General features: G+C 36.3%; 1 protein-coding gene across 2 annotated transcripts in view; it reads right to left on the bottom strand.

Moving 5' to 3' along the window:
• The window catches only part of RAB3C (RAB3C, member RAS oncogene family), a 130,330-nt gene extending 120,738 nt beyond the window's left edge, over positions 1-9,592 (bottom strand). The window contains exon 1 of one of the 2 annotated variants that reach the window (XM_037745774.1): positions 9,302-9,592. In XM_037745774.1, coding sequence (XP_037601702.1) covers positions 9,302-9,319 — 18 coding nt within the window. In that variant the 5' untranslated portion in view covers positions 9,320-9,592. Of the gene's footprint in view, positions 1-8,485; positions 8,696-9,301 lie in introns of those variants that run through there. The other variant, XM_017548701.2, reaches the window with a different exon arrangement.
• Positions 9,593-10,637: the final 1,045 nt, after the last annotated feature.

The raw sequence follows: 10,637 nt of genomic DNA, 5'->3' as shown, positions 1-10,637 counted from the left end.
AACACAGGAATTGGAATACCTAAAAATATTTAAGCAAAAAAAAATATATATAGGAAAAACAGAGGAAGAGAAAGAAACAGAATAAATATAAAATAACAAAATGGTAGACTTAAATTCAATCATACAGATAATTGCAATGTATGAAAATGAAAAGGCAGTGATTTTTCAAACTGGAAAAAAATGAAAAGCCCAACTCTATACTGACTACAAGATTCACAGTTTAAATATAAAGACACATATAAGTTGAAAATAAAATTATAAAATTATATATATACCATGAAAATACTATTAAGAAAGAAAGAGTATCTGCATTCTCTATTAATATTAGACTATCTAGACTTTAAGACAAGGATTGTTGCTGGAAATAAAGTGGGACATTTCATAATATAAAAGGGAAAATTACTCAGGCAGACACATTTAAAAATATGTGTGTATAGCTAATAAGACAGTCTCAAAATATATGAAAAAACTCAAAAGAACTAAAAGGATAAATAGGCAAATTGACAATCATAGCTGGAGATTTGAAAAGCTCCTTCTCAGTAATTGATAGAATAGACCAAAAACCAATAAGGATATAAAAGATCTTAGCAACACCACAGAATGCCATAACCCAATTAATATTTAGAGACTACTACACTGCACAACTACAGCACACACACACCGGCACACATGGAATGTTCATAGTCACACCACATGCTGAACTAAAAACAAATCAACAATTTAGAAGATTAAAATCTTAAAGAATATCTTCTGTAGTAGCAATAGAATTTAACTAGTCATCAGTATCAATACAATATCTGTAAAAATACTCAAGTCTTTGGAAATTAAACATACTTTTAAACCCATGGATTAAACAAAATCATGAGTTCCAAATAGTTTGAAATAAAATATAATGTAAATATTACATTCAGAAATTCGTGCTTCTCAGCTTAAGCAGTACGTCAAGGGAAATTTATCATTTCTAATGCTTATATTTATTAGAAGAAAATAAATATTTAAAATCAGTGACCCACCAGGCACGGTGGCTCACACCTGTAATCTCAGTACTTTGAGCGGCTGAGGCAGGCAGATTGTTTGAGGCCAGGAGTTCAAGACCTGCCTGGCTAACATGATAAAACCCTGTCTCTACTAAAAATACAAAAATTAGCTGGATGTGGTGGCGGGCACCTGTGATCCCAGCTACTCAGGAGGCTGAGGCAAGAGAATCACTTGAACCCAGGAGGTAGAGATTGCAGCGAGCTGAGATCCTGCCACTGCACTCCAGCCTGGGCAACACAGTGAGATTCTGCCTTAAAAAAAAAAAAAAAATCAGTGAACTAAATTTCTACCTTAAGAGTCTAAATAAAGAAGAGGTTCTATTAAGTATAAGAAACACAAATATAGTTTTTTTAAAAAGCTAAAAAATCAAAAAATACAAACTAAACCAAATTAACAAAGGTAAAAGGTGATATTAATATTGATATAAACATTTAGTAAGACTGGCATGAGAGAGAGGGAGAAAACTCAGATGATCAGTAATAGGAAAGAAAGGGGATATCATTACAGATCCTACAGAAACTTAAAAGGCAACAAAAATATTTTTAACAACTTTGTGTTAATAAATTGGAGAAATGAGGTTAAAAACAATTTACCAAAACTGACTGAGAATGAAACAGAATTTTTTGTATGCATATTTAGTTTTCTATTGCAGCTATAGTGGATGTTTAAAACCACGCTCACTTATTGTTTACTGAGCCAGAAATCTCAGCTGGGTCCTCTGTCACTTTGCTTAGCTCTACATGGTTAAAATCAGTGTCTTGGCTGGACTAGGCTTTTATCTGGAGGCTCTAAGAAAGATTCCACTTCCAAACTCATTCAGATTGTCAGCATAATCCAGTTGCTGGTGGTTGTAGGACTGAGGTCCCTGCTTCCTTGATACACAGCCTTCTTCATCTTCACACCGACAATTTTTTTCATGTTTTGAAACTTTGACTACTTCTGCTACATCGCTCTGACTTCAATGAGAGAAAGTTCTCTACTTTTAAGATGTCTTGTGATTAGATTGGACCAATCTGATAATGCAGGTTAATATCCCTATTTTAAAGTTTATATTATTAATTACACCTGCAAAGTCCATTTGCTTATGTAATGTAACGTATTGTTACAGGGTTAGTCCATGGAGAATTTTGGGAGGGATGTTATTCTGCCTACTGCAATATACTAAAGGGAGATAGGGAGACACACAGACAGACAGACAGACAGATAGACAGATAGATAATAGAGATACTAGTATATCAAAGAAATTTTTAAAATTTATGGAACTCTTATTTAAAATTTTCAGAAAGAAAATTCCAGGCTCCACTGGCTTCACTGGTAAACTCTATTAGACATTTAACAAACCAAAATATACCCAATCTTATACAACAAAAACATTCAGAAAACTGAGGGGCAAAGAGTACTTCTCAGCTTGTTTTAGAAGCATACAACGATACTATAACTTTATTAAGGCATTAAGAGAAAATCATAGCCAAATATGCAAGATGACATATGCAAAAAAAAATACTTAACAAAATAAAATAAAGCTTAATCCAGCTATATATAGAAAGGACAATATATCATGACCAATAGGATTTGTCTAAGGAATGCCAGATTAACTAAAAAATCAATCCATGTAATCCAACAAACTAAAATGGATAAACTGCACAATCACATCAATAGATGTAGAACAAGCATTTCACAAAATTCAATACCCATTTATGTTAAAAACAAATTTTCTCATCAAACAGAAATCAAATTTATTCATTATAATAAAGAATATCATACCAAAACAAAACAAAAAAGTAAAAAAACCCACTAGCTAACTTCACGCTTAATGATAAAAAATGGAAGGCCTTCCTCCTAAAATGGGGAACAAGATAAGCATGTCCCCTGTCATAATAGATGTCCCATGTCTATTCAACATTGTACTGGCTATTCTGTTCAATAAGGTATGGGGAAAAAGGCAATCTCTGGAAAGAAAAAGTAAACTATCTCTATTTGCAAATATTATGATAGTTTCTGTTGAAATTTCTAAGGAGTCTTAAAAAAAGAACATAGAAATAAATATAGCAAGCCCTCTGGACACAGAGTCAGGACAAACAGATCAGAGTTTGGATATAGACGCCACCTATAATTAATTACCCATTACCCTAAATTTCACCAAAATTCAAAAAATCCTCATCAAAATGTGGTATTTAGAATGTGAATGCACAAGCCACCAACTGGGAGAAAAATTTTATTTATATATCTGTCTGACTTGACAAAGGACTTAATTGAAGATGAAAGATCTCTTGCAACTAAACAATAAAAACAAACCCCCTAAATGGATAAAAGTTTAGAACAGACACTTCACAAGGGAAGATACGTAAATGACCAATAAGCATGTAAAAACATACTCAACACCATTCATCACTAGGGAAATTCAAATTTAAATCATAAAGAGATACCAGAAAACACTCATTAAAGTAGCCAAAATGAAAGACCACTGACATCACATGTTGTTGAAGATGTGGAGCCACTAAAACTCTCTCGTACATTGTTGGTGAGAATTGCTAGTCCTCCCACTTTGGCAGAAGATTTGATTGTTTCTTATAAAGCTTAATACATATTTACCATTTATCCCAGCAATTTCACTTTTAGATATTTACCCAATAGAAGTGAAAAGATATCATAAAAAAGAATAGAAAAAACGCTTATAGCCTTATTCATAATATCCCCAAACCAGAAATTACCTCAACGTTCATAAACAGGATAATGAATTTTAAAAGTATAACAAATTGATTTAAAAAGTGTAATATTCAGCAATAATATGGAATGAATTACTGATACACACAACATGGATGAATCTCATACACATTATGCTGAACAAAATAAGCCAGACTCAAACAAGAACATATTTTTTCGTTCCACAGTATGTTCATACTGCATGTTCTACAGAACTTTATAAAGTTCTGGAACAAATCAAACTCTTTTATGGTTAAAAAAGTAAAAAGTTTACTACATAGGTAGATTAACTAGGAAAAACCATGAACTGTCAGGGGCGATTAGAAACGTTCTGTATCTTTATAGTGGTATGTGTTACACAGATCTACACATTTGTCAATATTCATCAAATTGTTCACTTAAGATTTGTGCATTTCCATGAATATAAACATTATCTTAACAAACCTACAAACTAATGAATGAAAAGTGCTAAAGATCTATGTAATTTTGAATAACTCTTAAAGACTTAATATTCAGAGGCTGTAGTATCCTTGGTAATAAACTGACCTACTAAGCTGATTCCCACAGAACCTCTGAACCACATTAATAAAAAAAAGGGAAAAATGGTTGGAAAACCTTTAATCTATATAAGAACATTTTTTTGAGGTGGCCCAGCTGCTTGTACTTAGTGAATTGAGTGGGCAAGAGCAGTTTCAAGAAAACCTATTCCTCAGCATAGACATATATTTCCTTCCTGGAATATGATGGTGAAGAAAGGATTGCCAATTCCAATACAAGCTTAGAATAGTGGCAGAAAATTATGATAATTTTGCAGTTTCAATGGAAAACCATTCTTATACAACACAAATGAATTTTTGCTGTAGGTTAAGTTCCCTTGCTATCCTCCACTTCCCTTTACAGAAGAAAAATGGATATTTGAGCAATTAGCCCAAATGCAGTAAGGAAGAATTTCTCATTTCTCTAAAGTCTATTAGGGATTTTCTGTTTCTGTAAAGGATGAGGACTACATTTCCATTTCTCAGAAAGACAGAGGGATGATCACTGAGGATGGATATGGTTGAGTTCAACAATAATGAAATGCAAGAATGCCGTGTACTTCCCATAGCCAAATAAAACAGTGATATTTAGACTTTAATTCTTTGCAATTTTGTTTTGTGTACAGCATGGCTAACTTTAATATATAACTAGTGGTTTTTACTTCCACTTCATCTCCAGTCTACATCAATAGTGCTTCTTCAGTCCTCCTCATCTTAAACAATTTTTTGGGCACTCTTTTCCATGCTTTGGGTAGATATTTTTCTTTGAATTTTTGTCAATAGTCAGAAGACTGTGCATTTATGAAGTGATCCAGAAAACTTGTGGATAACAAAATGGAAAAGTAAGAATTTAGTAGGGACACTGAATTCCACTTTGGTCCTGTAAGAGAGTATGTGAACCTACCAGAAATTATAGTAGATAGAAGCAAGCTATTTTTAAAACATTGCCCCTTTTCAAATATTCTGTTTAGTTTATGCAAGTTTATTTTATAAGAAGATAGGGCCATTTTTTCTTTCTTCTGAACCAAATGAACAACTCAAATTATATTAATAGTTGTCTCATTATTTACACCACCCATTTATGTCTTCTTGAGGAATCAAAAGTAATACAGGAAAGAACATGGGTTTTCTAGACAGAGAAATCTGGCAGAAATTTTACTCTATCCTAGCAGGAAAGTTATTTTGTCTTAATAAGTTCAAGTGACTGTGCCTGTAATTAGGGTAATGGTGGCCACTAGGATTTTTAAATATATTTGTAAATATTTTTGTAAAATATATACATACACACATATGATTGTTATACATAAAACAAAAAAAAATATTTTATACATACACACAAATATAATGAGACCTGAATCTAAGTCACAGGGCTTGGCACAGGCAAGGCACTAGATAAACTAGAATTTGTTCAATGTGGCTCCTGAATCAAATGACAATTTGTTAACCAGAGTCTTGTCCTCAAGTCATGAGAACTGCTGTTTCTCATTTCATTTGGCCTTCAGGGTTTATGTATACACTGAATGAAAGACACAAATGACCATCTCCTGCATTAGAATTCTAAGCCTATCGCTTGGGACACTCACCAAATGCTATTCCTGGTTATTTAGTTAGAAAGGAAATAAAGACGTCAGAGACTATCATTGTATATTATTTTAGTAATTACTGTAAAAAACAATTATCCCTTATTTTCCATCAATTCAGAAAGAAATATTTTAGATAAAATATGCACATGTCAAACATAACGACCTTGAACAGAACACCAAGTTATTTTATAGATATATCAAATGCTTTTTAAAAGACCTTACATGTTTTTCAAAAGGCTTCTTTGATTTAAAAAAATATAAGAAGTAAATTGGGAAATAAGCAAATATATTAAAAAGCTCATTTTGTTTCACATGAACAAATGAACTAAATATTTTTTAAAGCAGAGAAGAAATCTCTTAGAATAATGAAACCATAAAATGAGGTTTTGCTTGTGAGTCACCTTCTTGAGACCTAAGTAAAAAAATATTTGGGACATATATTTAAAATGATGATGTAGTTCAGTCTTTAAATGAAAAAAAGTCAACTATTTATCTTGCTGCATTGTCATATATCAAAGTCAGGTGAAATGTGATTACAATTCAGAAATATTGGTGCTATAACATTACTTGTTACTTTAAAATATTTGGAGTAAAATTATAGTTTTTATCCTATTATTATATAGTTTTGGAAACTGATAATAATGGAGATGGAGTCACCATAACAACAATTTATTAAGTTGAATTAAAGTATGTGCTTTAATTAAATATGCTTTTTAAAAGTCTTTGATTTCCTAAAATGTACATTACTCATGACAGCATTTGGAAATTTTAAATTTCGAAAACTTAGTCCAGTTACTAAAAATACATTATGAATATGACAATAACTCCATCCACAGGCAAATTAATTTCATTTTACCTAATGTTTATTTTAGTTCTTCATTAAAGTTTTTACTAAAATAGAAAATCACAGTGCCTACTACATAGTTGGCGAAGACAAAAAATAATTTTAACTATTTCTCAAACATTAATATAGTTCTGTAATATTTTAATGACCCTTCTGAACATTCTAAGCAACTCCTGTAGGAAAGCAAAATTAATATACAGTGTGGTTAAATTTTTAGTAATTTGATTGAAAAATATTGGTGCATATATAGAGTTGACTTTAAATATTAACAATCTATTTTTCAAAAATTCTTGGAAATCTTTTTTATTGTGTAAATTCAAGATGTACATGTTTTCCTATACATATACCTGGTGAAGTGTAATGATCTACTTTTAAAGTCTACTGTTAATGTTTACTTATAATAAAATATTATTAATTTAGCCAGTTGGCTCCTCGAAGTATCTCCAGTAATAGAAAATTATCGTAAACCAATATATCTTATTGCAACAGCCTGTACCTTTATTGTCTGTTCAGATTCTTTTCACGTCAGGCCTAAATAATGGAAAGCTAAGTCACATATAGAGGTATTAGATGACACACAATGGGGCCACTGTTCCCTGGAACAAATCATATTTTCAATAACTCATAAGTAATTTGAGGACTTCCCTTATATAATCCTCCAACAAACAATTAAATCCTATAGGTTTTTCATTTAACAGTCCAGTCAGGGTTTCTTAATATACATAACCCATAAAGTAAATTAAAAGTAAATCAAAACATATGTTTAAAGTCCATGATTCATGAAGAAACCAATTGGAAAACACTGAAGCCCGAATTAATGTCAAATATTTATCCTGTTGGGTTTGCCAACAGAGGTGGGTTCTCAGGAGAGAGAGCACATTCCAAATGATGTATTCTATTCTCCTCTCAACCCCATTCATAAAACGCCTTTCTGTTACGCAGTGGGATCACTACTTGATTATTAAACACAAGCTGATGTTTAGCATCAACTGGCTGTACATAGAGACGAGAATTATCACTCATCTGTACTTAAAAACAAAACTTAAGCAAGATGCTTAGGCAGAGGTGCTTCTGCACCGGAGTCCGTCGCATTTCTCAAAGGAAGCAAACCTAAGAATGTGACTGAAATGGGTAATCGGAGAACAAATCGGCACGTAACACAGGAAAGCTCAGAGGAGGGCTGTCTCAGAAACGGAGTAAACGAGTTGTGTGGACAGCGATGCTGGCATAGCTCCGGGATATGCCAAGCCCCGTCGTGTTTTCTATTTTCTGCTGATACTGGGAACCTAACTGAAGAAAGGGGACTTTGAGGAGCCTAACGTTGGCTTCTCTTTATTTAATGTGCCTTCAACCAAGCAGAAATCGCTCTGTGCCGACTCCAGTGGGGAGTCTTCAACCCGAATCTGACCTATCTGCCTCAAATCCGTGAGCTTTCACCGCGATCTCAAACCTCGATGCCAAGAGAGAAAATCAATGCCAACACGAGATTGCATGCTCCTCTGACTTTTGTTTGCTCGGGTTTTCATTTTAGACAGACACTTATCCTCCTTTCAGAGCCTAGAAAGATTGTGAATAGCCCGATCCCTCATCAAGACAGCCCCAATCACAGCCACACAGAGCTTAGAGGAACCCAACTCCGTTCCCAGGGTCCTGTCCCAGAGCCGCATCTCCGCGGGTGGCCGCCAGACCTTCCCTCAGTTTGGACACAGTTTGTGCGCGGAGAGAGGGGAAAAGCATCTCTTTCAATTCCTCCCGAGGCCACTCTTTCTTTATGGACCCACCTGCATGGGCGCTTCGTGTCTCATTGTTGGCAAATGTTCTTTCTCTCTGGCTAGGACAGCACTGACCCGGGCTTCCGGTCAAGCGTGCACAAGCCGCGCGCTCCAAGCTCCACACACTGCACTCTTGGGGTTCGCTAACCGGCTCCAACATCAGCACCGGAGCTGTCCTCTCCTAGCGCCGCACACGCGTACTGGCGGGGAGCCGCGTGCGCTCCTGGGAGTTGTAGTCTCTCCCTGCGGGGATTCCCAACGAACGAGCGAGCGGTGAACCACAACTCCCGGCAAGCAAGCAAACTCTTAAACACTCTCGATCCGCCAGTCGGGCTCGGCAGCGGAGCCTCCCTTCTCCTTTCGAAACGCTCCTGGGTTACCTCTCCCAGTCTCCCCTACCCTTTTCCTCGCCAGGGGCAGGCGAAAGTAGCCTCAGCTTATCTCAGCTGGAGATCTTTCTTTCTAACTGCCACCTATCAGGAGTAGATTGTGATTTCCTGATTACGAAGCACACTACCTCGTGCTAATTTCCAATGCAAACGAAGCCAGAGCTGGTCTCTGGGACTCTCCCCCCTACCCTCTACCCATTCCCGAATCGGCAAAGTTTCTACGTTTCCTTAGGCAGAGTGGGGCGGTTTTACAGTCTCTTTCGGCAAACGTGGGGGAGAAAGACGATGAAGGGTACACACATAAGGAAAGTGGTTTATCCGCACAATTGCATTGAGAAGTCGCGCGCGCGTACACACTCACGCAACCCACACACCAAAGTGCGTGAAAGCGAGATTTCTGGCTAAGCACCCCAAGGAACTCCCTTTGCCTACTTACCTTTCCATACAGCTCCATTACAACTCGAGGCTCGGAAATGCTCAAGTGCCCTCGTTACAAAGGAGGTTAGGGCTTTACGTAGGAAGCGGGGCTAAAAGGAAAAGGCACAACACAATAGAACGGGTAGGGGTGGCGTCTGGCAGAGAGAGAAAGGAGGGACGTGGAGAAGACAGCTGATTTAGATGGAGGGCTTCTTTCCTCTGGAGGGAAAGCGTGGAGTCTTCAAGCAGCAGCTGCAGAGAAAGGGCTGAGTCTCTTAGGAAGTGCCAGGGGCGCGATCGCGCTGGGCAGCCCCTCCCCAGGCCCTCCCCCGCACCTTCCGCCGTCATTAGCGCGCACACACAGCCGCTAGCCGCGGGCTGCAGAACTGATAGGGCACTGGGCTATTTACCAAAAGCAAGCCGCTTAAAATGAACACATTCATCACCGGAGCCCAGAAGCACCGTCACAGAATGAGATGGGAGACCTCTATTAAGTTATCCTGTCGTTTCTTTAACACCAAGTCATGCCTCATATTACAACAGTACTCCTCCCAGATTAGTTCAAAAAATGGTTTTGAAATCTCGGAACTGTACTTTTGTTACACTTACCCTTTTCCTGTCAGTTGACTAATAGGTATGACTATCCATGTCCTCTGTAACTATCTAGAGACAGCCCTCTCTACTGAAAAGTAAATGTTGATCATCCAGCAAATGAGCCCTGCCTTGGCATGAAATCAAAATTATATCAGAGGCAGAGTGAAAAAGGGATGATTGTGATACTGGCATGGAGGTGTGAAAGGAATAACTTGGATCAGCTTTAAACTTCATTGCAGCAGTAGAACAGAGCTTCTGAAACTTAAATGTACTTGAAATTCTGTTGGGACGGGGATTAAAAATTTTAAGCCACAGGTAGAGATTCTGATTCACTAGATCTTTTGAGAGGTCCGGGGATTAGCATTTTAAACACCCCAACAATTATGATGCAAGTGGTTCCTTTGCCATAATTTGAGAAACATTGTCTTAAAAGAATCTATGTGTAAGACTTTTTCAAACATGCAAGCTTCAAAAATTTTACAGTATGGACTCATTAATGCAACAGTCTTATATTCGGAACCTGCCATATTCAATATTTCCATTAATTTTAGTTGATTGTATTATTTAACAACCCTATAATCTGTCTTCTACTCTTGCAATTAGTGAGAATTGAATGTGATATCGCCTAGGTAAGTAGTTTTTATAACTATTCAGAAAATACATTTAAGCCAGGTGTGGTGGAGTACGCCTGAAGTTACAGCTACCCTAAAGGCTGAGGCGGAAGAATCATTTGAACCCAGATAATTCAAATGATTCATCTG

The sequence above is a fragment of the Cebus imitator genome, unplaced genomic scaffold, assembly GCF_001604975.1.
Source record: "Cebus imitator isolate Cc_AM_T3 unplaced genomic scaffold, Cebus_imitator-1.0 Scaffold213, whole genome shotgun sequence".
Lineage (NCBI taxonomy): Eukaryota > Metazoa > Chordata > Mammalia > Primates > Cebidae > Cebus > Cebus imitator.
Note: the sequence above shows the minus strand (reverse complement) of the source record. Positions and strands in the feature narration are given on the sequence as shown.